Here is a 27,156-nt window from a genome sequence, read left to right as displayed (position 1 = left end):
AGCGATGGGGGGTGCGGAGAGCACTCTAGGTTTTATTAGATGGATTATGGATAGCCACACCGAGGAACTCATTTACATTCTATCAGTGGGGAAACCATGGATTAATAGTTATATGAGATCAGGCAGTTTTTTTGCCTTCTCTTTCTCTTTTTCTCTGTCCGTCTCGCTCTGTGGCAAATGAACTGTGCTGTTGTTCTCTGTGACTGGACAGCAGTATAAGTGCCCTGTTAACCCACAAAATCAGATCGAATGAATTACAAAGTAGCTCTTTTCTCCTGCTAAACCCCCCCACCCCCCCAACCCCCCCCAAACCACACACACACACACACACACACACACACACACACACACACACACACACTAAATTACTCTCCTTCTGCCTCTTGCACTCGTTCAATATTATGCATCAGAAATCTTCCAATATGAGCTGGTGAAGTCTTTTCGAGAATCCAGGATTTTTTTCTTTTTCTTTCTCCCTCTCTGTCACGCCAGTTTTTTTTTTCTCTGTACCATTTTTTATTCAGACTAAGAGTCTTCAATCCCTCAGATGTCTGTGTAGCTGTGGGTTTTCATTCCACCTTTTTAATCAGTTGATCTTTGGTCTTCAATTGACTATTAGTGTGGCTCTTATACTGATAACATTAAAGACCTCCGTCTTTACGGTTCTTTAACTAGTTCCTCGGAAGGAACCCTGAAAGTCAATTCCAATACAATGATTGTTTTTCAATAGTCTAGGGCTGAGTCTAGCATGTTTAATGACCATTATATGTGTGGCCTTCTTGGAAAACCTGTAATTGTAATATCGCTATTTCTATTTTATACTTTTCAAGATTTTAATAAAAAAAGAGGCCAATAATAGTAAAGGAACTGTCAAAATTTTGATCTCTTGGCTTGTTTTGCCAATCCTGTGCCCACTACGGACTCAGATTTCTGCTTTTCTGCTTTTGAAGCCTATCCACCTTTACATTTAATGTGCCTGGAGATGCTTTTCTACAACACAGTTAAAGAGAAAAAAAAAGTTGTTAGAGATATATAGTCTATATATAGTCTACCTGTTAGATGTTTTAAGGACAATGGTCCTTAGAGAGCTGTTTCTGAAATAACCAGTCCAACTGGCATTTATGCCATGACTAAAGTCACTGAGCTTGTGGACAATTGAATGGCCCAAACATTTCCTTCCAACAGGAAGTATATTATCAGAAATGCAGGGATTAGATTGAACAACAATGCATTTATTCCAGAAATGCATACTAAGTGTCTTGGCCAACTAAGTGCTTGGCCAACAACACTAACTCACGAACACAAACTCGCCAGTCAGAGTATATAACCGTAAACTGATGTTCTCTAAGCAGAATAGTTGATTTAGCCACTTTGTAATAACTTGCTAAGTCAGAAATCAGCAGGTCGCAGATGTTGTTGTCTTTGCTACCTCTGTTTATGAGCTTCTGTATAACAACAGACTACATAATCTACTAGATATAAATGATTTCAGGAAATGTCAGAGTTAATCAAGAATTTCACATTATTTGCCAAGCAGTAATCAATAAACAAATTTAGAACATATAACAGAAGCATATAAGAAAAGGTTAAACAACATGATTAAGCAAAAAACAAATATATTAACAATAACAATTGATTTGTAAACTGCAAAGAGTCATCATACCTGGCAATAGAGACACACAGAGACTGTGCAGGAAGTTCTGACTACAGATGCGTCCCTGAGGGTTTCACCAAATCTACATAACCACCAAAAACACTTAAATTTAAAGTAATAAAAGCTTTGCAAACCCTCATTGTTAACATGAGTTAAAACCAACACCTGGTCTTATCCGGGGCAACTCTCATCACATCATCTCATCACATCATAGGCCAGACTTTTGTCACCTTTTAATCACCTGGACCATGTCACCAGGAGAAAATGATGGGTGAAAGGGCAGCTAAACAAATGGCTTTCTCTCCTCAAATTAGACAGTTTATTGTTTTGTTGCATGGCAGTTCTCGGGGTCTCACCTCATGGAGAGATCTGACCATCGTTACAACTGTAACCTTGAGAAAAGGTAAAAGTAGACTCCTCAATGCAGACCAAAGAAGGCCAGTTCTTTCAGCTCTGCATTATTGAGATAATGGTTAAAATGACTAAAGCGTTTCGAAAGCCTTTTATCTACTAAGCCACCCTATAGCATTTTATTTAGAAACACTTTGACTTTCCCTTTATAAGTTCTAAGGTTCACCTTCCCCCCCCCCCACAATATTTCTCTTTTATTGTTCAAAGACAAGACTGCAGTCAGTGATTGACAGGCAGAGGCAACTGTTAATGTATAATACACTCTTTAGGGGTTACATACTGTAGAAGAGAAGTGCACACATTCATTTCCACGCCACATTCCTTGGACTTGGGCAAATCCCAATAAGCAATATGAATGATGTAATACCAGTGTAAACATGTGTCACTGCCCAACCCAATGCTGGGTTAAAGTGGCCCTGAATCCAAATTAGTTTTTAGTTTTTTCGCACATAGCTTATAGTTTAGATAGTATAGATGTGATACTATTGTTCTGTATATCTAAAAATAAAACCATTAAACAACTTGCAGGTATTTCCATTTGATAGTTCCTCACTTCCAGAAAACCATTAACCGAATGTCCTGCTCCTTGATGTGGGTCTTACTCTGCAGCAGCAGCGTGGACGCTTGGTTTTTGCATTTCCACTTGTTTTATAATAAAAAAAAGATCAGAATTTTTTTCTCATAGCAAATTGTAAGAGGTTGTGCTTATGTGTCTGATATTTTCAGGGTCTTTAGTAACATGGCTTGGGAATACAATAGGTCTTTTATTCGGCATGACCAAAGCACACAATTCTTATGTTCTTTATACACCGGAAGTATGTCATGTTTAACCAGATTGCTAAACTACTGTCTTTTTTGTTTCGCATTAGTTAGGGTGGTGGGTGGTGGTAAACGTATCTGAAGCTGTTCATCTATGACTAGAATCAAATCGGTTTAGAATCCGTTTCACATGGGAACTGATGCTCTTTCTCTGGCATCCCACCAATGCTGTCTAGCACAGAGGTGAACACAATATTGATTCCTAATTAACATAAACAAGATGGGGGCAGAACAAATGAATAAACAGACATGCCCCAGGCAAACCCCCCTCACACACACACACACAAACACAGATACACACACATTCTACCCACTTTGTACCTGATTAAAATCTTGTCAAAGACTCATGGGCTTCCTGTTGGACAAAATCTACAGCACAAATGGATTCCAACAGACCGATCCACTATCATTCTGCCTCCGTTATGTCCCTCTCAGGCTCTACTTACATCTAATCAACAGGACCGAGCTACCTGAATTTAAACAAAACAAGATTTTTTTTTTTTATGTAATTTCCACAAATTTCTGAACTGAATATGGTGTCACTTACAGCTCCTGAGCTTTATTTCTACCAACACACGGCGAATCCGAGGATCTATTTAAAAGAGAATCTGTGATTCTTTGATTCAAAATGGCTCGTATTACATTACAATTACATACACTCGGTATACATGCATTTCAGTGTTTCCATAGCGGACAATACTAAACAGAACGTAGTACCATGCTCATAAAAATGTGGTGCATTGCTTTATCAAGCCATTTCAGCCAGCTCATGATAACTGTCAAATATTTTTCAACTCTGATTGCTTGCCATTGCATCTTCTCATGGGTGATGGAGTTCCTGAAGACTTTTTTACCAAAAAAAAAGAAAATCCCATAATTTTTTGACAGCTATTGTCTTGTTGTGTTGCACACTCATTAAATCCAAAAGAAAACACTTTCATCCCCATCCAAGGGAAACATAAAAGCGTGTATGTTTTTGCTGCTTTAAAAACCCAGCTATCAGACGCTCAAACCCTCGAGCTGAAGCTTTGGGTAAACATGATTAGTCTTGTGTTTTACTTTTATTGTTCAACAGTTTGTCGAGCGTGTTTTCGGAAACCGATGTTGCCAAACCAAACCATGCACTTCAATAAGGCTACAGTATGTTTATAAGGAAGACACACTGCAGGGACCTTGAAGAAAAAATATTTAAGACCCTTTTTTAATTACCAAATGGTTAGTACAGCATTGAATTAAATCTGCACTCCTCGCATCAAGGCTATTGAGCTGTCGAGGAGGAGGAGGATGCTGGTGGCAAGAATACTAGTGTTCATGAATACTATCTAAGTCTTGCAGGCATTTTTCTGTCAGCCATTACATATTTAGATGAACAAACAGTAACATGTGACCTAGTGGGAATTGCTCAAGGAGGAAGAGTTATGTATCGAGTTCATTAGTGTATAATATAAACAGTATGTAGTGTACAGTATCAGTGAGACAATATATATATATATGTACATATATGTACTAAGTTACACTTAGTTACTCTCTTTCCAAATGAAAAGGTCACGGTCATGAGTATTGAGGTTCCACTGTGCGTGTGTGTGTGTGTGTGTGTGTGTGTGTGTGTGTGTGTGTATATATATATATATATATATATATATATATATATATATATATATATATATATATATATATATATATATATATACAGTACAGACCAAAAGTATAGACACACCTTCTCATTCAAAGAGTTTTCTTTATTTTCATGACTATGAAAATTGTAGATTCACACTGAAGGCATCAAAACTATGAATTAACACATGTGGAATTAAATATGGAATTATATACATAACAAAAAAGTGTGAAACAACTGAAAAATATATTAATATATATATAAATCTTTCTTTCTTTCTTTCTTTCTTTCTTTCTTTCTTTCTTTCTTTCTTTCTTTCTTTCTTTCTTTCTTTCTTTCTTTCCCTATTATTATTAGTATTGCTTTTCTAGAATTTTGGCCAAAAAAAATAAATATTCATGAATTAATCTATTTATTATATCCAGTGGTGGACAATAACAAATTAAATGAAGCTTGTTGCTGTACGTAAGTAGCTTTTTCACGTATCTGTACTTTACTGAAGTATTTCCATTTTGGGAGACTTTTACTTTAACTTCACTACATTTTAAAGTCACATATCTTACTTTATACTCAACTACATTTAGCAAAATCAGTCGTACCTTTTTGTTTGAGTGGATAAAAACGTAATCAGGGTCTGTTCAGAACCTGTTTTGATTACCGCTCGGTGGTATCTACTTAGCACGAGCGTGCATTCTACATCAATTCAACAGCAAGCAGAACATTTTAAGACTAATACATGATTGAAGAAATTCCTGACTTTAACTTGCCACAAAACCTGTGGGCTTATTTGCATGATTTCTTTTTTTTTTTTAAGTAGTTAAAACAAAGGTTTTAAAGGCTCATGATAATTGTAATAAATATCAGTGTTTTATTAATATCATTCTATTAATAGATCTGTGTGTTAAGAGTAACATGACAGTCTTCTTACATAAACTGAGTTGATTAAGCAAAGAATTTTGCGACATAAATGATGATAGGAACATTATAGAGATAATAAATCACAGTACTTTGGATACTTAATTAAATTTGAAGGCAATTACTTTTGTACTGTTACTCAAATAAAAGTAATAAGTAATAATATAATTTATTAATAAAGTAATAAAAGGTACACTTTTACTTTGTCTAATGCTCTAAATATCTTTGCAGTATTTCTAACCCTACTTGATTAAAACCAGAAAGAGAAGAAAATGGAAAACTGGGGTGTCCTGTGTAGACAATTTCTCAACCTCAGCTACACCATTTGAGTCTGTAAACTAGTAACCTCATTTAAATCACCACGCAAAAAATCTCTATGACTATGTACATCTATTTGACCCTCCAACAACTATTCAATTATACCCTATGGTCAGTTATAAGAGGAAAAGCATTTCAGTCAAAATAACGCTCCACAAAAAAGACTAGACGATGCAAGAACAGGAGCATTGGGGTCAAAGAGTTCTGTGTGTTGGGTTGGAGGTGAAGAGTGTGGTTATTATCTCGAAGGAGTAAACCTACTTTTCCACACCCTGATGCCACCACAAGCACTATGGGGGAGAGATGATAAATAGCTTGCACTTGACAGTTTAAAACATGCAATCAGTTTCCTTGTGCAGTTCCCCTCTCCTGAGAGACCCTGCACCTGCTGTGGGTCAATATGGAGAGGCTAATCCTCTGAAGAGAAGCGCTTAAGTGCACAAAGTTGGACGGGAACGAGCGCTGCAAATAAAGCACTGACAGTCACTCACCTTTGATTTGCACCTAATTAGCTGACTGGAATTAAACTCGCATCTCTGTGGCAACACACATAAATAATAAAGTCTGTGACTAATTCCAGCACTAATGGCTAAAGATGGTAATTTGATCAAAGTCATAAAGCATGGTCACACACTGATTCACATGAAGACCGTGTGCCTTGCGTGATTACCGAGGTGAAGTCTTCGCTAGGTGATTAATCCTGTATATTAGATACATAAAAAGAAAAAACACAAAACAGGCTTTTTATTGACAATATGATCTTCTTTCATAGATGCATAAAATAAATAGTCCACCATGAAACACCTTTAATACACTATATAAAATTTAAATATTGGGGCATCTGACTTTTCCAGCCACATTAAGTTTTTTCTCTAACTGTAAACACAAAGGTGGAGGCACACACTTGTATTTTAGGTCTTTGGATGCTTCATAAACCCCAACCCCGCATGACCATGCTCTTGTGCACAAAGCCAGCTCTACACATGTTTTACATGAGTTGAAGTGGAACATCTTGAGTGGTCTGAGATAGTGTGTATATGTATTTATTAGGGATGTTACAATTCATCGATTAGCATCAGTGTATCGGCAGAAAAGTTAACGATCTGACGCATCGATTTAAAAACGTCTGCATCGGATACAAGGCAATTATATTGTGACGCATAATTTTTAACATATTCGTATTGGAATAAAATGACTTTTTTATACATACTAGTAAATGCACTATATTTGTATTAATTAGAAAGTGAGAAATTGTGACCAATTTTTTTAGATTGTAGATTGATTTCTCTTCGTTAAACTGTTTCTCGAGCGCGTCCTCTCAGCACCGCCGCTGTTACGTGAATATGACGTATCTCAAAACTACAGAGACCGAGGCGTGTCCTGAGAGTCACATAGAGACAAGGAAAAATAACATCTGGTTTCCTAGAAGTCAAAAGGCACTTTCCAAGAACCTAAGAAATCAAAGTGAACTATCTGTGCTACTGTAATATCCGGACTATTAAGCGCACCCATATATAAGCCGCACCCACTGAATTTCACAAAGATTTTTATTTTAAACATAAATAAGCCGCACCTGTCTATAAGCCGCACACTGTCTACACTGAAACTAATGAACTTTACACAGGCTTTAACGAAAGACAGTGTCTATTACACGGTGTAACGGGTGAAATAAGTTGTGGCTCCTTTAAGAGCAGAGCGGTATTTTGGGAATAGCCTGCCGCAGCATTTTTCCGGTATTAATGCATGTGTGCAAGACCGAGGAATATGTCCTTATTATTTTCTGATGCTCATTTCTAGGTTTCTTTGACTAACCCTTAATGCTGTTGCCAAAAAAAAAAAAAAAAAAGCACAAGTTTTGGAAACCTGAAAAAAAAAGTAGTGGCTTATAGAGTCCGAAAAATACAGTATATTGAATTGCATAGCAGCATACAGTTTTTTTGTCCATCGCACCGCTTTGCATTGCATCGGATCCAATCAAAATGAAATCGGAACGCACTGCACCGCAATAGGGCTGAATCGTATCGCATTGCGTCGATGCTGCATATGTTTATTTTTTAACGTATCGTATCGTTGGCTATAAATCGAGATGCGCATCAGCGTCTCGACGTTTGGTGTCTCATAATGCTTTCCGTACCACTCATGCTCTTCCATACTATGTCTAAACTCTAATAAAATTCTTGATGTGCTTCATGATGTACTATCACCACTTCCTGGGCTTGTGTTGCTCCTGTGATCATTTTTGTGTGGACACAAAGATTTTATTTGTCACATTTTTTCAATGACAGTTTTCCCAGAGATAAAAACCATCTGTGACCCCTGTCTAATGGAGCATTTGCTACACGCAAACCTGTGCAACATAAACACACCAGTATTGTATGTGGCTTATGTGCAGTCGTGAAACAATAAAAACGAGAGTATTTTTTGCTCAGCTGATTTATGCTTTACTTATCATTTCACAAGTTTTCTCGCTCCATTAAATGCTGCATATGCAATAGAAATATATCTCCATCGCTCGCAGTTCTGTGTACAGGCTCCGCCGACGCATAATCGCCTCCTAGTCTGCGGTGTGTTCCGAAAAGGCCACACAAGATCCATTTCACTGCTCGTAAAACAGTTCGAAACATTCAGGCCGCCATTAATAAGAAGGCGAGACAGACCGGGAAATACATTTTCGGGGCATCTTTGCAATGCAACAGCTCACGAGTCATAAATTTCAGCACAGAGGGGTCAAACAATGGCTTCTATATGAGCCCCTGCTGCAGAATCGCTGAACTATGAGGATTAATCACAGATATATTGTGCAAATGCCCCTGGCAGAGCAAACAGTATCTCACTACTACACCGGCACGGGGAATGAGAAAGTGTTCATAATCCTCCCATCGACCATCGCTACAAAGCATGGAGCAGTAAAAAAGAGAAAACCCTGCAGCATTATGTATTTGTTGTATTTGTGCTGATGCGGAAGGTTTGGAATGAATGGTTTAAAAATTGCGTCTAACCAAAAAGAACTTCTCCCATTGATGTAGATCACTGATGCTTGCCTACAAGGCCAAAAATGGACCAGCGCCATCTTACCTCAGTGACCTTATCACATCTCGCACTGCACCACGCTGTCTGAGATCCTCCAGCACTGCTCGACTGGTACCACCTTCTTTCAGAATGAGAGGTAAGTACACTTCAAGGCTCTTCTCTGTTCTCGCACCGAGGTGGTGGAATGAACTTCCCCTAGATGTCCGTACAGCAGAGTCCCTGACTATCTTCAAGCGGCGATTGAAGACCTTCAGCTTCCTGAAACACTTAAATTAGCACTTTCCAAGTTTGTAGAATTCTAGGGTTATATTTATATTAAGTTTGTAAGGTTCCTGGTGGTCTAGTGGTTAGGATGCGGCGCTCTCACCGCTGCGGCCCGGGTTCGATCCCCGGTCAGGGAACCAGCCACTTTCAGTGCTAGTCCCAAGCCCGGATAAATGGGGAGGGTTGTGTTAGGAAGGACATCCAGCGTAAAAACATGTGCCAAATCAAACATGCGGAGGATCCGCTGTGGCGACCCCTAACGGGAGAAGCCGAAAGAAAGTTTATTTATATTAAGTTTGTAATCTTGCGTACCAGTGTAGATTTATTCATTACTAGAGACTCAAAGCACTTTTGTACGTCTCTCTGGATAAGGGCGTCTGCTAAATGCCGCAAATGTAAATGTAAAAATGTAGATTTGTACTGCTGCTATGATCGTACACATGACAATGTGTCCATGAATATATGCTTTGCATGGGTTGAAGTGGAAAATCCTGCTATAGAGCTATAACCTTACTTAACACCATTAGGATGAATTGGAACACACTGCACCCCAGGCCTCCTCACCTCACCTACATCAGTACCCGACTTTACTCACACCCCTGTGACTGAATGAGCACAAACCTCCACAATCACACTCCAACATCTAACACCTTCCCATAAGAGTCGAAGTTATTATAACAGCAAATGGGGACTAAATCTGGAATGCTCAAAAAAGAACAACTAACTTATGTCTATGTATTATATATTCAAATATCAAAAGGTTCCAGGAAAATCATCCAGTCCAGTGAAAGCATCGATATTAAATTAGTAATCAATATCGGATGCAAAGAAGCCAAAAAACAATCAATAGGAGCTTTTAAGTTCTAAAAAAATATTTATTTATTTAATTATTTATTATATTATTCTCTTTTATTATTATTGTTATTTTGACTGTTTTACTTGCTGCAGATTGTGAAGTTATATGGAAAAGTGTTGAATTGAATTGCAGAATATTGGCAATTCATCTTTATGGACAGCACCCATAATGTAAGAAAGAAAATGGAAGTGTGAGTCCGGGCTATAAAGACACTGCTCGAGGCTGCTTAGCTTACCATTTCCTTTCATTCCGTCTAGTAGCTCGGCAGGAAAAACGCTGGCCACACGGAAAGAAAAGGAATGACTGTGTCTTAGCATTGCAAAGCAAAACTCAAAGCATTTCCTTCTCTTATTGAGGCACCTGAGAAGGTGCAAATCGAACACAAAGCATACTGTGACTGGACAAGGAGATTTGCAAACCCTCAAGGATTAAGTGCGTTGCAAAAGTAAATGCACCCATCTAGGGTTTATGTAAAAATTGACATTAAAGATTTTTGAGCTTTAACTATTTACATAAATAATTATAATAGTTTAAAAAGAAGCTTTTTCAGGGTGGTTGAGTTTATATTTTCTTTTTTTTTGTGCAAGTTGATTTATATTTTATGTTTTATGTTCATGATTTTGTTAAATATGTGCTTAGGCTTGTCACTGTGCTATTGTTAATTATGTAGACAATGAATTTATACACATAGAGTTTTTGGAATACACTCGTTTTTTTTCCTTTTTTTGTACTCGTTTTGGTTCTTGTGGTTATTATTGTATTATTGTATATATTATTTGGTTGTTTTGACCTTATGTAAATGTCTAACCAGGGATGAGGGCTGCAAACTGGCTTTATGTTATATGCCCTATTTACATGCCATTGTGTTGTCAGTGTGTAACAATGTCAAGTGTATTGTCCCTGTTAAAAAAATCATACAAACAAACATTTCAGACATCATCTTGAATAAATGTTCATTAGATTTAAACATGAATATAGAAAACTTTGACAGAGTAATTATTGACAATGTTTTTATATATGCAACAGACTCCAAATCGAAACCATTCTAAATCAGGGTTATAATGCGAATGAATAGAATAGGGGTGTTTTGTGAAAAAGATTAGTCCTAGTAGTGTGAAAGACAAAAAGAAAAGCCCAAATTGATCAAATTGAACTTTTCAAAGTTCCTCTCATCTATCAACAAACATTTCACCTGGAACAAACCCTAAAGGCATGTTATGATCTGAAAGTTCTGTCAAAAGAGCAGCCACAAAGGTAAACATTTAATAGCACAAATAAGTCAAAGTTTAAAAAAACATATAATAATTATTTCTACTTATATATAAAGTGAATCACCCAGACATTTTCCACAGACAACAGCCAATTATATGAAATTAGGATTTTCTATAAAAGTCAATCATGAACTATGGTGCGTATTCTTATGTGATCAAAGCGTAGCCTTCACACAGAATACACACTTCCTTCAAGCTAAATTACCGCTGCCCTGTGAAGATCCTTCATATATTAGCTGCATTAGCAGTGGCAATTAATTAAATGTCACTTTATTGAAGCATTAACGGCAAACCGTGCAATTCCGCCTTCTGTCCATCAGCCAGCATGTGCAAATCAAAGCCAGGGTGTAGAGAAAAAAATCGGATTCATTTTATTAAAAGAAGTGGTGTAACCAATAGTGAAACAGAGGATTGTATTGCAAAGAGAAAAAGACGACAACACCAACCTTAAATTTATATTTTTTTTAACAACAAGAAAATTGTAAATTCCCAAGTAAAAATTCTGAAATTACATTGCCTTAAAAAAAAAATCTCTGTAGGACTTCTATACAAAAAAGATATTAATAAACTGTATATTGCTAGTTCGAATTAGATTCAACACAATGCGATTCGATGCAGTGAAATAAATATGATGCTATGCAATTTAATATGGTACAGATCGTTCGCTTTCTTAGGTTGAAACAGACATCAAATCATAAATGTACTTAAGCACCTTCTGCCTTCTAATGCGAATCTGTGAATCTTACCATCCCATCCCTATATATATATATATATATATATATATATATATATATATATATATATATATATATATATATATATATATATATATATATATATGAATGATACACAAGAGTTAGATTATACTGTACATCAGGGGTCTCCAATCTTTTCCAGAAAGGGCCAGTGTGGGTGCAGGTTTTCATTCCAACCAATCAATGGTCACACCTGATAGTCATTTACAATGACAATCATTAGATTTGAACAGGTAGAATTTGGGTGTGGACTTGCTTGGTTGGAATAAAAACCTGCACCCACACCGGCCCTTTCTGGAAAAGATTGGAGACCCCTGCTGTACATTATGCATCATCTTGTGTAAAAGATTTACACTCCTACAATGAGCTTCTGGCTTACCGAGTCACCGAGACTGATGCTTTTGTGCTACTGCTTTAATATACAGGGACGTAATTTTTCTAATAGTCGTATCCTTTCATCCTAGAGAACGACAGAGTAAAGCCGGGGGAAGAGATCTGTCTCTCAATATTACTGTATTATTAGGAAAGGAAAATAAAAATAAAAATAGCAGAAGAGACAGATTCCTCATTAACGACACCTCTGCGTCTGTATATGAACCATTTCCCGTGTTGGCTTGCCAAGGACTTAGGTGTATTAATAAACTGTCTAAAACAAAGAACTCGCTGACAGCTGCCAAAGATGAAATCAACAGAGCGAACGGAAAAAAGGAAAGGTTAACTAAATGAATAAGGTTTTCTTTCCAGAACAAAGAATTTGCCGCATGTCAAAAAAAAAAACGACAATTGGCTGCCATTTGATGTGCGGTAACAGCGATTCTTCTCAAAGTGAAACCCCACACATCTTACAACAGCACAATGGAACCACAGGTATGAACGTGATCGCATCAGGAAGTTACAGTGGCTCGTTAACTAGCTAGCAATTGTTTAAATATTTTTTTTCTATTAAAATTTGGAAATAAAGACACTACGTAGTCTTTATTGTCAGGAAAAAAGTTATTAGGAATTTGTGCAAATTCAAGATAAATGGTTTTAGAGCAACTCTTGTGCTTGGTTTTCATTTTTCTGTAGTCCAAAGTTGTCTTTCTTTGCACCCCACGCATTTGTCGAGCGATCGCGCGTCCCGTAATTAGAATCAATCTGTAATTACAGTCTCCACTGTGTTAACCAGCAGCTCTATCACCTTTCATTAGCAGAATAACACTGCCTGTCTTACATCATTGACCTTCACTACCATGCTGAAAAGCTCAAAGGAGTAGTATCATAAAAAAGAATTGCAGGTATAACTAGAGTGACAAATAATACATATATTTATACATGTAATAATAAGTATAAATAAAAAAATAAATAAAAAAATTCAATCTGATTAAATCTGATTTATATATATATATATATATATATATATATATATATATATATATATATATATATATATATATATATATATATATATATATACAGTACAGACCAAAAGTTTGGACACACCTTCTCATTCAAAGAGTTTTCTTTATTTTCATGACTATGATAATTGTAGACTCACACTGAAGGCATCAAAACTATGAATTAACACATGTGGAATTATATATGGAATTATATACATAACAAAAAAGTGTGAAACAACTGAAAATATGTCATATTGTAGGTTCTTCAAAGTAGCCACCTTTTGCTTAGATTACTGCTTTGCACACTCTTGGCATTCTCTTGATGCCTACTTTGAAGAACCTACAATATGACATATTTTCAATTGTTTTTTTGTTATGTATATAATTCCATATATAATAGTCATGAAAATAAAGAAAACTCTTTGAATGAGAAGGTGTGTCCAAACTTTTGGTCTGTACTGTATATATATATATATATATATATATATATATATATATATATATATATATATATATATATATATATATATATATATATATATTTTTTTTTTTTTTTTTTTTTTTAAATGTAATTAGAATTAAATACAAAGAAAAAGTCACAATTAAAGAGAGGCCATGAAATACACAGACAAAAAAGAAAAAATCCTTAGAAAAAAAGAACGTTCACTCCACTTCACAGGATTCTGACAAATATTGTCCTAACAAGCTGTTAAGCATCAGTAGATGTTTCAATGTGTGGGACAGAAGCCAGACTGAAGAATGTTTTCTGCCTAATGAGGAAGCAAATCCTCCTTCGTCTTTGCTATGCGCCACGAACCCTCCGAACTACGGTACGGTATTTTTCTGATGTCTGCATAATTTTCAAATGTCTCATTTACACCGCAAAGAAACACAGTACTCTAACTGATATTTATCAGATCTGCATGTTTAATTACTAAGAACAGCATTCTGGATAGACATCTTTCTCCACACAATTTGGATAAAAAAAATAAAAAAAAGACATTTTACAGCAAAAATGTACATCAGTGAGATCATTGAGAAAGCCAGCTTACTGTAGAACAAATAAACCTTTAGAGGAAACATAACAGTCAGGGAAATTAGGAAAGTGGTAGCTTGTTAGATAAGATTGTGTACGCCTGATTACTCAGCTGTACAACTGAGATAACGGCATCTGCCAAAATGCCATACAGTTGATATAGGGATTTTTATCAATCTCAAACTCTAGATAGATAGATAGATAGATAGATAGATAGATAGATAGATAGATAGATAGATAGATAGATAGATAGATAGATAGATAGATAGATAGATAGATAGATAGATAGATAGATAGATAGATAGATAGATAGATAGATAGATAGTCTTCAGAATGTTTCCCAATTACATCAGATCTCAAAAGTCTCAATTTTTTTTTACTTTTATTGGTGCATCAATAGTTTTGTTTTTATTAAAATTTAAATCATTAAAATCATTTATTTATTATTAATATTACTTTAAGGTTCTATTACTATTCATTGAAGTGTTAGCTTCCTATATATAGTAAAAGACTTGATATTGTTAAATTGGCATTTGACAAGGAATAATACATTTTCAAGAGACACTATAACAAAAATGCTAAAGAGAAAAGTAACTCAAGGTTAAACTGAGGTGTTTTGGCATTTATTACAGCCCCCAAAAAAAGCAATTTAAACATGCAGGATTCTATATACAGTATATATATAGTGTATGCATGGTTTTATTTGAAATACAAATTTTAAATATTTCACATTGCATATATTGAAATTTCGGAAAGAATTACACAATGAAATAAACAATCATTAATACCAAGCATTAATACCAAATTGACCATTTTGGACCATTGACAACAGCAAAAAGTGAGTATCAAAGTGCAAAATTAGAGCACCAGGAAAAACTAATGCCCTGAAAACCAATTCAAAACATGCTCAAGCCAACAAATAGTTTAGTGCATCTTCTTTCACAAGTATTTAAACTGACCAGTATCTCTGTCTTTACCAAATGGCACACACACACACACACACACACACACACACACACACACACACTCTCACACACACACACACACACACACACACACACACACACACACACACACACACTCACACACACACACACACACACACACACACACACACACACACACACACACACAAACACACACACACACACACACATGCACATAAAAGACATTGCAAAAAAGAATCAAAACAGGTTTATGCCTGGTCAATGTGAGGTTTGATAACTTAAAGTGTTTCTCTCTACTTTACCTCAATAGCACAACAGTCTACACTATCCAAAGCACTATGCAATATAATATCCAAAGCACCGCTTATAAAACCAACTGTAAACACCCCTTCACACTGAAATTTCGTCAAATCTCCATGACACTTCCTTTCAAGTTTACATTCTTTCTCCTTCCATCCACAGTACATGCTTGTGAACCAGGAAAAAAATAACAAAGTCCTAATTAGCTAAAGCCTTCCTGATTAGTGTGCAGCCCAAGGCTAAATCAACTGAGCAGCTCTTCTCCTGTTTTTGCTAATTCAAAGCAAATTAGCAACATTTTTCCCATGAAGCAGAGCTCTATAATAATACTCTGTAGGCAGATGTATAGCATGCAGATTAATCAGTGCCAGCATGCTTGTTTTACGATGCCCCCTGCGTGATCGTGATACGGAAGCTTGAATACCAATTGCTTCCAACCTGTTAATCCATAATAGCAAAGCAATGAGAATCAGTGTGAATGTGCAGACGTAAATTGGCGGCTGATGAAGAAGAAAGTGCTGTCAGTCAGGTGCCAAAGGTTGCGTTTTACTGTTTTTGTGAAAAGAAAAGGTTTATTCAATATATCCAAAAGCTGCGCTTGAAAGACTTTGAGTGGCCTGCTATAGAGCTTTAGCCTTAACCATATTAAACAGCTTTAGGATGAACTAGATTGTGAAGTTGTGGCAAGAGTAGGGAGCAGGTAGAGACAAGCCTGGAGAAGTCGAGATTTATAAGACTGTAGTGATACATACAATGTTGTATGGTTGAGGGGACCCCCCCATTAGGCATCAGATTAAACTTGATTAAACAAGATTAAACTTTCTTTCGGCTTCTCCCATTAGGGGTCCGATTTGGCACATGTTTTTACGCTGGATGCCCTTCCTAACGCAACTCTCCCCATTTATCCTTGCTGGAGACCCAAGATTATTTTAGTAAAAGATATATGAAATCTACAACAACGGGGGACCCCCCCCATAAGACTTGACTCAGTTTGAGCACTGGGATGGACATGATTGGTAGAAGAATGCTGAAGGTGGAGCCACCAGAAAAGAGGAAAATAGAAAGGCCAAGGAGGAGGTTCATTGATGTGGTGAAGGAGGACATGCAGGTAGTTGGTTTGAAAGAAACAGATGTAGAGGACAGAGTAGTATGGAGACGGATGATTCCCTTTTGACAGAAAGCACAATAAAGAGTAGCAACTTCTTAGAAGAATGGAGTACCAATGGCCTGACATCCACAGACTTTTGGCCAAATAGTGTATTTATAGCTGCTCCACATGCTGCATGTACCTAACATACTGTCCTTCATATTACTCTGACATGCATATACTTCATCTGAATGGCCTGGGGCAGGATAAGAGTAAAATATCCAGTGAAAAATGAAATATAAAAAGAGGGAGACAGGGATATAAAAAGCTACATCAACGGATTTTGTGGCAGTCTGACTGTTGGATACAAATGTAAGAATGAAGTGTAATGGACTTGGGCAGGATATGGGGACCACGACACTCAAAGCAAGCATTAAATCACCATTCTACGTACAAGACTGAAGCTTTCACAAAGCTAAATAATTCTCCATAAAGTGCATAAAGTTATAGCAAGCCTTGCCAGATGATGCCCACTAACATCATCCTTTTATATCATCCTTCATGCATTACACACAGAGTATAAAAGTTCTATTTTAGGGCTCTGGCAACCAGTGTCTGTGATCAGACCAGATCCCAGGTTCCATCAGGGTTGAGTAGTGATTTAACGTGTCAAGTTGTTGAGTGCTGTTTTTAGTGAAGAAGAGTGGTGTGCAAATTTCTGCTAAACCATGACATACTAAAATAAAGATTTGTGCTGCTCTGAATTTCAGTAGAAAATACCGGAGAAAAGTGCATCGTAAGTGAGACTAGTCATTTTTGTTTATATGTATTTTCAATGTGGTCTAAAGGCTCTATTCAGGAGTTGAGTTAAGCATGCAGTGAGAGTTTAACATTGTTATTACAACTGGAGATGGACGGGAACACTATTAAAGAGTTACATGAGAGAAATGGGGAGGAGCCTAAAACAGAGGCATGTCTAGTTCACATATAAAATAATAGTGGAAGGCAGAGCCGGGTGGAACGAGCGGTAAGAAACACCTGCAGCTGATGAGACTAATCAGTCCACTCTGTTTTAGTCCAGCGACGCCAATATAGAGAGAGATTCACCAAGCAGGGAAGAGCGGAAGGGTCGCCGAATGGTAAATGAGCACGGGCAGGTGCTGGAGAAAGAGATGCCTGCTGGCAAGTGGACTCGGACGGTCGCCAGGAAAAGGCGTGCTGGTCCGCGAGGAAACTCAGACAGGTGATAGAAAGGGAAATCGTGTCAATCCCCGAATGAGACAGGCGGAACATTTTATAATGTTATGCCCTGAGTGTAGCATGTGTATGAAGACTCCCCTGACATTTAAATCAATAAAATCTTCACTTGTGTCCCCCTTTGCATTTCTTTGTGTTACATGACAGAATGCGACACCTACAAATAGTTGCAACTTGAATCATGGCATGCTCACCCCAAAATATATAAGGTGCAGGAGCAATGGTGGCGGGTTACTGGGTAAACATTTAGATCTGGCCATTCAGGTCAAAGAGATAAACCTGATGTTCTCCTAGTTGACCTTACGCCATGTGGGCTGGATGCAAATCTCCTGCTGTATTCATGTTTAGCCGATAGATAAAGCGTGCAGATACATTCATTCAACGTACAAAATTGCGAGATACAAAAATAACCAAAAACAAATCGAAACAATGAGACAAAGATACAATAACCGAACCCAGTGAAAAGGAGAACATCTACAGAAGACATTCTTGGAAGACAAATATGAGACACTGAGTATGTTGTGAGGTACGTTTTTATACAGGTGCTAATTACAAGACAATGCGTTTCAGGTACAAAAAGTCATGTGACAGGAAATGTGTAGTAGCTTTTAAATAATGTGGAGCCTGTCATATTCTGTCTCATTTTGGGTGCTAGATTTCATCCACAGTCACATCCGATGGGTTTGGCATCCAGTGGGTTGCAATACACTATGATCCAGCATTTATCCTGACACAATTTCAGGCAAATTCATTATATTTAAATCAATTGTAATGTTTTAAATAAGGACAAACCGTACATGCATACAGCACTGCCAAACTAATGAGTCCAGTGTGAGCATTTTAACACAATACAGCAGAGTTGCAGCTCAAAACAAACCGAAAGAATTCAAGCCTTTAACAGAAGGTGATCTGCTGCATGGTTAAGGGCAGGAAATTTCCAAACTTCTAAAATCTCTTAATGAGAAAAGTAAAAGCAGCGGCTGCTTCTTATGAGCTACATGTGTTTGCAAGTTTGGAAAACATTTCGTGTACGACAGGATGTTTTCAAACATTTCCGCAAGCCTTTCCGAGTTTTAATGAGAAATTTGCATTCATTCCAGGGAAAAACCAACGCGAACCATGTAACCCTACTGAGTACAATTATTTCACACCCAGAATCCACCAGAAGCATTACCATTATCTATCCAGCTAAAAGACATCTACTTTTTTTAACAAGCATTGTTAACCAGAAGGTAGACATGTTGAATCTTGAGCTTGAACTTTCAGAGTCAGACAGTTGTTTCATGGAAATAATTACTCATTTATGTTCAGTGGACCACTTGTTAGGACAAGCTAGTAATACTTCATGAGGTATTTTACACAAAAGAAAAGACCACACAGGACCTTGTTTTGCAAGTACTTACCCCATAAACCTTTCTACATTTTTCAGCCATAAGGATAAAAACAGACTTCATTGGAAACATTGACAATGATTTCTGCCCTCTCAAAAAAAAAGGCACACACTCTAATATTTCATTGAACTGCCTCAGCTTTGATTACGGCATGCATTCTCCGTGGCATCGTTTTGATACGCTTCTGCAATGTCACTACATTTATTCCCGTCCAGATTTGCTGTTATTTTTCAAAAAGATCTTGTATCGATGATGGGAAAATTGGACTGCTGCACAATGTCTTCTCCAGCACATCCCAAAGATTCTTAAATGGTGTTAACGTCTGGACTCTGTGGTGGCCGTTCCATGTGTGAAAATGACGTCTCATGCTCCCTGAACCACTCTTTTACAATTTGAGCCCAATGAATCCTGGCATTGTCATCTTGGAATATACCTGTGGCATCACGGATGAAAAAAATCCTTTGATGGTATAACCTGGTCATTCATGTAGTATAATCATGTAGCCAGCTGACCTCATTCTTTGGGCACACAATGTTGCTGAACCCAGACCTGACCAACTGCAGCAGCCCCAGATCATAGCACTGCCCCCACAGTATTGTACAGTTAACCTCTTTCAACTTAACCCTCAACAGTTTCCCAATCCTGGTTGATCAAAACATTTCTACACTTTACTTCATGGTGGGAACGGTCTAAAGCTGTCTAAAAAAACAGAGCACTTTGTACCCAAACCAATCATCAGACCAGAGAGGCTTTTTACCTGAGTCTCCTAATGGCTTTCTTTTCAGAACCTTGCAAAATTTGATTGAATGAACCAATCATTTATGTAAGACACTGTAGCTTAGGTTGCTTTATTAAGGTTGCCCCATTTTTCACATCAATCCTCAATCATTTTGCAATTCAATTGTTGATCAAAATACCACCACATCATGCTTTATAGGGATGGTTTAGAGCTCTCTAAAAACAGAGCACTTTGTACCCATACCTTTCATGAAAGCAGAGAGGCTTTCTATTTGTTTGTTGAGTCTTCTAATGGCTTTCTACTTGCCACGCTCCCATTTGGAATTCTGCAAAATTTGACCAAGTGGACACTACCATTTATGTAAGGCTTAGGACCTTTATTAAGGTTAGAGTTTCCCTTACTTTTGCCTCAACCTTCAACAGTTTTTCAATCCTTGTTGATCAAAACAACACACTTTACAGTGGAGATGGCTTAAATGGCTTCGAGGTGTCTAAAAATAGCAGTTGTACCCAAACCTTTCATTAAACCAGGGAGGCTTTCTACTTGTTTGTTGTGTCTCTAAATGGCTAATGCTTTCTTCCCAACACTCTTCATTCAGAACCCTACAAGATGTAATCAAGTGGATTTACCAGGCATTCAAGGACTGACTTAATAAGCCTTTATTTCTGGAACCCCAGAATTTAGAATGGATTTTCTATGAACATCCATGAAATCACCCAACAACAAGGGAAGAAATACTCATGTAACAGCACAGTTATATACTGCATCAAAACTCAATAGTGTATTTATTTTTTATGCAGTTATATATTATCAAGTTTTTGCATACCATTTTCAGCCAAATAGACAGTTCCATTTTGATTTTGAGGCAGGAATGGCAGCCATGTTAAAACATGCCTGAGCATTTAGACACAAGTAATATATTTTAATGTAGTACAAGTGCAAGCAGATGCAAGTATAAAATAAATAAGGTTTACTTAATATAAATATCCAAGAAAAACTATACAAACTGGGACTAAACCAAAGACTGTAAAACTGAAAAATGAGTAAAAAATAAAACAAAGGCTTTGATAAGAATAAAACAAAGAGGTATAAAATGCTGTGCAAAAAGTATTTGCCCCCTTCCTGATTCTTTGAATTTTTTCATATCTGTCTCAATGAGATGATTCAAATCGTCAAGCAAGTAAATATAAAAAGCTGTTTTCAAATTATATTTTCATTTGTTAAGGAAAAAAAGCTGGCCAAACCTATCTTGACGAAAGTGAAAAAGTAATTGCCCCCTAAATCTAATAACATCCTTGATGGCAACAACTGCAATCAAGCATTTGCGATAACCGGCAATGAGTCTTTCACACCGCTGTGGAGGAATATTGACCCGCTCTCCTTTGCAGAATTGTTTGAATTTAGCCACATTGGAGGGTTTTCAAGCACAAAAGTCAGCTCAAAGGAGCAATAATCTGTATATTTTTACTATTTAAATTGAATAGATAGTTATTAATATATTTAATCATAAAATTAAAATTTTATTTGTATTTTTTTTTTATTCAATTTTGTGACTCGTTATTACAATAATAATGTAAGTAGTGCATTTTTTATGCATGTCGTTGTGTACTGCTTCCACAAATTCAGCAAATACATTCGTTATACGTTTTCAAATGAAAAACACTGACCTAAAATCGCTGCTTAAATCTTAGACCTTTAGAATGATGTATAGTTAGTCATGGTTACTCTTCTCCCTTTTTATTTAATCTATTGCTAAACATTACCACCTGAGAACAACGGGATATCGGTTGCACGGGCGCGGCGCTGAAGGCTAAGGGGTTAAAGTCTGCCAAAGATGTCAGTTATGGATGTATGTCTACATTGCTGAAATTGATAAAGATTTGACTGACAGCTACATCCTGAAACTTTCCTCTGTCACACTTCCCACTGTGTGACCTGGATTTTCGATCATTTATTAAAAAAGTATATATATATATAAATATATAAAAGAAATTGTATTAACAGATTGCAGCTTTACCATGCATAAATCATACTGCGTTTCATATTCATATTCATTCATATATGAAAATGACAGGGATTATGACAGTGACATAACGGATCTAAGTCAGAACTGGGGCACATCCATGCAGGGGAGGTGGTGATGTGAAAGTTTGTAATTGTGTGACAAAGAGCATATTTACTCCTGTTTGTTCAAAGAAGACAGAATTGTGGGTAATTAGGCATTGCTGGGTTAGTTTGTTCTGCAAACCCTGTTGGAAAATGATCAAATCTCATCCTGATATGTTAGCATTACTAGTCATGCCGACATTAAGAGGTGTGCATATCCAACATAGCCTTTTGCAAACCAGGAAAGACACAGTACTAAAGCACAATCCGATACAAATAAAAACGTTCTTTCGGCTTCTCCCATTAGGGGTCGCCACAGCAGATCCTCCACATGTTTGATTTGGCACATGTCTTTACGCTGGATGCCCTTCCTAACGCAACCCTCCCCATTTATCCGGGCTTGGGACCGGCACTAAGAGTGGCTGGGGTTGGTTCCCTGACCGGAGATCGAACCCGGGGCGCAGCGGTGAGAGCGCCGCATCCTAACCACTAGACCACCAGGGACCCACAATCTGATACCAATAAGCTGGGTCAAATGTTGATGGTTAAGGGAATTGCTTATAAGCCCAGCAATGGCAGCTTGGTGGTAGTGCTAATTGAACCTATAACCTTCCAATCAGAGGTCTGATCCACTGAGCTACCATTTCCACCAGACTTCTTACTAAATTATAAATCATTATTGTGATTCCATCACCTGTATTAAAGTCAAGTGGCTTTTTTATTTTTAATTCAAATATATACAGCTGGTACAGTACACAACAAAACACAAAACAATGCTCCCCAGGACCAAACAAAAGTATCAATTTACACTGGACAAGGTGCTACATAAGGCAACGTAAGCATAAACGCATAATACTGTATTTTCTGTCCGAGTTCTTGAATGTCCTTATTAAATGTCGGAAATCTGGGTGAGTAAAGTGAACTAGTGCACAATAGGTGTGCTAGCTTCCCCTTTTAGGCCATATCTAATACTGCTGCAGTCTCCTAAGAGGCTCAAAAACCTGCACTCCCTCGAACCACCGGCTATAAAAATATCCAGCAGTGGACAACAGCACGATGGGACGCAAAAACAGGTCAGCGGAGTCTCTTTGATGTTTGCGGGGACACTTGGGAAAATGGTGCCTACTTGGTGAACTAGCAGGCTGACAAGTAATACATGTTATCTATTAATGACTCTTACCCTATAAATCTATGCTGCATCAAGACCCTAAACAATTCACAACGAATGCATGTTACCTACTTTTAACTTTTAAACTGTTTCATGTTATAGTTCAAGGGCTACTTCGTTAGGGTACGTTTACATCCTGCAGGACCCCTAAATGTTCAGCTGTTTAATTAAATCAATGCACTCAGTTGTTGTTTATTACTTTTCAGTGTCCCCTATAAAGTCCCTTTAGTTTGTATCCCGTACAACTATATGGAATTGTATATTAGGATTTATACCATGGTCTGTCTGAATAATCAGTTATGATTGGCTGGAAAATTTGAATTCGAAATGAGAAATCTGATGAAAACCATCACAGAGTTAACATCCACCCACAATCAATCAATTAATCTGTCAATCAATCTCTCTCACACCCCCCCCCCCTTATGAAAAGAGACATACCTCTGTTTTTATGGAGACAAAAAGGAACTCTCAAAAGAAGCCGATCAGAAGACCGCAGCGATCTCGTGTGGGAGTATGAATGAAGAAGATTACTGATGCATTGGGACATGAGATCAGAAGGCGTCATGTAAGCGCAAAGCATTCAGCATAAAGGACTTGCACATGACATCCAAAGAGCATCTCTTTTTTGTTTACGTTAAAAGTCACTCATCTTTTCAAACAGCGAATACGTTCTCATTGTTTTGTATGAGGTGAGGCACATCTTGAATGGAGCTGCAGCTTGAAATTTCACAGATTTTCTAGTTTGAAACGTAAAGTGTGTGTATATATATATATATGTAACCAAAAAACGCGAGGTTTCGACTCCTTCTCCTTTTGATGTTTACTTTTTCAAGGGGAATTGTAGATGTACTGTACTGTAAACTCAGACATAAACATTTTATTTGGTACTTTAAATGAATAATACAAAAACTAAATAGATTTTCAAACATTTTTATGTAATTTATTAGTGCAAACTCTGTTTTAAAATTTAACTCCGTACTTTCGAGCCACTCGCGGCTTCTCGCAAACTATCCGATTTTTCGCGAGTTAGTCTGGTTCCAATTGAAAAGTCGCGAACTATAGAGGTCGCGAGTGTCAAGGTCGCGAGTATCGAGGGTCCGTGTATATATATATCTCAAATCATTTTTAACAAACCAGGTCATTTTTGTCAGTAGAGTATAGTGTATCTGATCTATATAGTATATTACACAGTAGTCTATATATATATATATCTGTATTTGATATATTGAAGAGTTCTGTAACACATATATTTACCATTTATAAAAAATTGTGTTTCTAGTTTCTTTCCTCAATTACAATCTGTTAATTTAGTCTCTGATGACTGTTTATAGCAGCTATAACACAAGCGGGAAAAGGAACTAAATTGATGTTTTACAACAGTAAATGTAGCCATAAGTAGATAAAAAAAAATATGCTTGGGTTGTTTTATGGGTTATATGTGTTGCTAATAAAAAAAAGTAGATTGTAAAATGAAGAAAATAACCTTCTGGGGATCAAACATTAACTTTGCTTTCCATTAAGTCTTATCCTAGTGTTAAATATGTTCCTATTACATTGCGTTTTATTGCGTAAAAAAAAGGCTTGTATAAAACACGTGTTGATTATTGTGAGCACTTGAACTTAGACTGATGGGGAGCTCAGTGGTGACCTCCCAGAAGTCTGAGAAATTGAATTTTGTAGAGCATCTTAATGGCAAAACACCTACTACACTATATTCAATGCAAGTTCTACTGCAGTATAATGTGAGTAACATTCATGTGTATGCTTGTATTTTTATAGAGATAATCATGGCTACTTCCCGTGGGCTCACCACCTGCAGGAGGGGCGGTAAGGGACGGTGCTGTGAGGATTGGGCAGCAGTCGAAGGCGGGGGCCTGCTTAGACCCGAATTACATGTAAGCGGGAGAAAATGAATGAATGAATGAATAATCATGGCTAGTAAGAAAACAGTTTCAGGGACATATTTAACTTTTGAGTCATGGATTATGAGGACCAGAGTCTTTGTTATAACATTGTTGTGAAAACCATTCTGTTCTGTATACATAGAACAACAATTAGATTTAGATGTGTGTGTCTCACTTTTTGTTTTAGAAGAGCAATATGCGAGGGCGAGTTGATGGCTCTGTTGTTGACAGAAGGTCGGGTGTTCAATCCTCAGCCTTGTCAAGCTGCCATTGTTGGGGCCTTGGGCAAGCACTTTAACACTCTATGTTTCAGTAGAGCTGTATCATGGCTGACCCGGCCCCCCTGACCCCAGCTTTCTAACAAGCTGGGATATGCAAAGAAAGAATTTCACCATTCTATATTGTATTTTATATGTATAGCGTAAAAACCTCGTTCTTTTTAACGGTGCTGTGAAGTATTTTAGTGTAATTTACAAATGTAATTGTATTTTATTACTGTACTTAATACATTTTTTGGCTGCTTTCTATTTTTAGTGAGTATAAAAGATTTAAGCAACTTTTACTCGCTACTTAGCTACATTTATGATTCAATATATGTACTTTTTACTCTATTATATTTTACAAATTGTACAAATTAATTCGTATTTTAGGAAATAAAACCCCACAAATCAACTGTTTTTGCTTTGAGGTTGATGTTGAGGTTTAATGCATCTTTGAGCCTACATTTAATATGAGTCAAATATTTAAGTACTGTTCAAATCAGATACTCTAAAACTTTTACACAAGTCTTATTGGACTCTGTGATTTTTAACATGTAATAAAGTAAGTTTTGCCATAAGGGAGCGATAATTTTACTCCAAGTCATTTTCAGGTACTGCTTTTTAATTGAGTGTTTTTGGTTGGTACTGCTGAGATACTTGACTTCTCATTTTCTCCCCATAAGTACATCAAAATAATCAATAAGTCTTCTGGTCAAAATAGAATTGAACAACTTTTGTCAAGAGCTTTTATTAGGAAACTTTAAGATCATCAGCACATACAGTTTGCAGAACAGTGACAAAATAAGCCTACGACTCATAAGTGAGATGCAGTTACATGTGCACAGATTTGCACGATCTCGCTGCTTACTGAAACAAGAGATGAGAAATCTTCTGATTGTGTCTCCTTTCTAGATGTTACAGAGTGTCTGATGGAGGAGACTCATATCAGACTAATCAGAACAAGCTTAATCATTGCTAGTAAATTAGACACATCAGTAGTCAGGACTGCATCTTTATTCAGTGATAATGACTCCAAATGTGTCCTTAACTGCACAAGTTTAAAAAAAAAAAATGCATGAAATCACACAATATTTTGTCATTTAAAAACCTCCATTAAAGTCCATATGGAAAGATTAGAATCTGGGCAGGAAAAATGGAGTGAGATGGAAAAGAAAAAAGTCTGAAAAATAACATCCTTGGAATTCATGAAATGCCAGGCTGGATCCTGTCCCAAAAAGCTTCATCACACACACACACACACACACACACACACACACACACACACACACACACACACACACACACACACACACATACTTGGCATTAAACCATATAAGCCGTAAAGGCATCAAGTGGAACTTACGGGTGGATGGAGAAGCAGCGTGCGCACTGGTGCTGATGCTGGTGCTGATGCAGAAGATCCAGAGCAGCCGGATGCATCCCGAGCGCACCATCCTCATCTTCCTCTCCATCCTCCAGCACTCTCCTAGAGCCCTGCGCGCTCTTTCTCTCCCTCTCTCTTTCTCCCTCTCTCTCTCTCACACACATACACACACACACGCTGAAGTGCCGGTGCTGATGCTGCTCTCCGCACTACAGAGCAGAGTTTCCGCTCATAAATGTTGCGTCCCGGAAAACAAAACCAAAAGCATCAGATGCGCGCATCGGCTCGCG

At 37.2% G+C, this 27,156-nt stretch overlaps 1 protein-coding gene across 1 annotated transcript in view; it reads right to left on the bottom strand.

Annotated features, from left to right (window-relative positions):
• Nucleotides 1-27,156, bottom strand: part of LOC310719980 (contactin-associated protein-like 2) — a 132,483-nt gene that overhangs the window by 105,293 nt on the left and 34 nt on the right. Inside the window, exon 1 of the mRNA XM_083530207.1 lies at nt 26,846-27,156. This exon is cut by the window's right edge and continues 34 nt beyond it. Within this exon, the coding sequence (XP_083386333.1) occupies nt 26,846-26,954 (109 nt within the window). The 5' untranslated portion in view covers nt 26,955-27,156. The remainder of the gene's footprint in view (nt 1-26,845) is intronic.

This window comes from Silurus aristotelis, assembly GCF_946808225.1.
Source record: "Silurus aristotelis genome assembly, chromosome: 25".
NCBI classification, from domain to species: Eukaryota; Metazoa; Chordata; class Actinopteri; order Siluriformes; family Siluridae; genus Silurus; species Silurus aristotelis.
The sequence above is the reverse complement of the archived record's forward strand: the minus strand, read 5'-3'. Positions and strand labels throughout refer to the sequence as shown.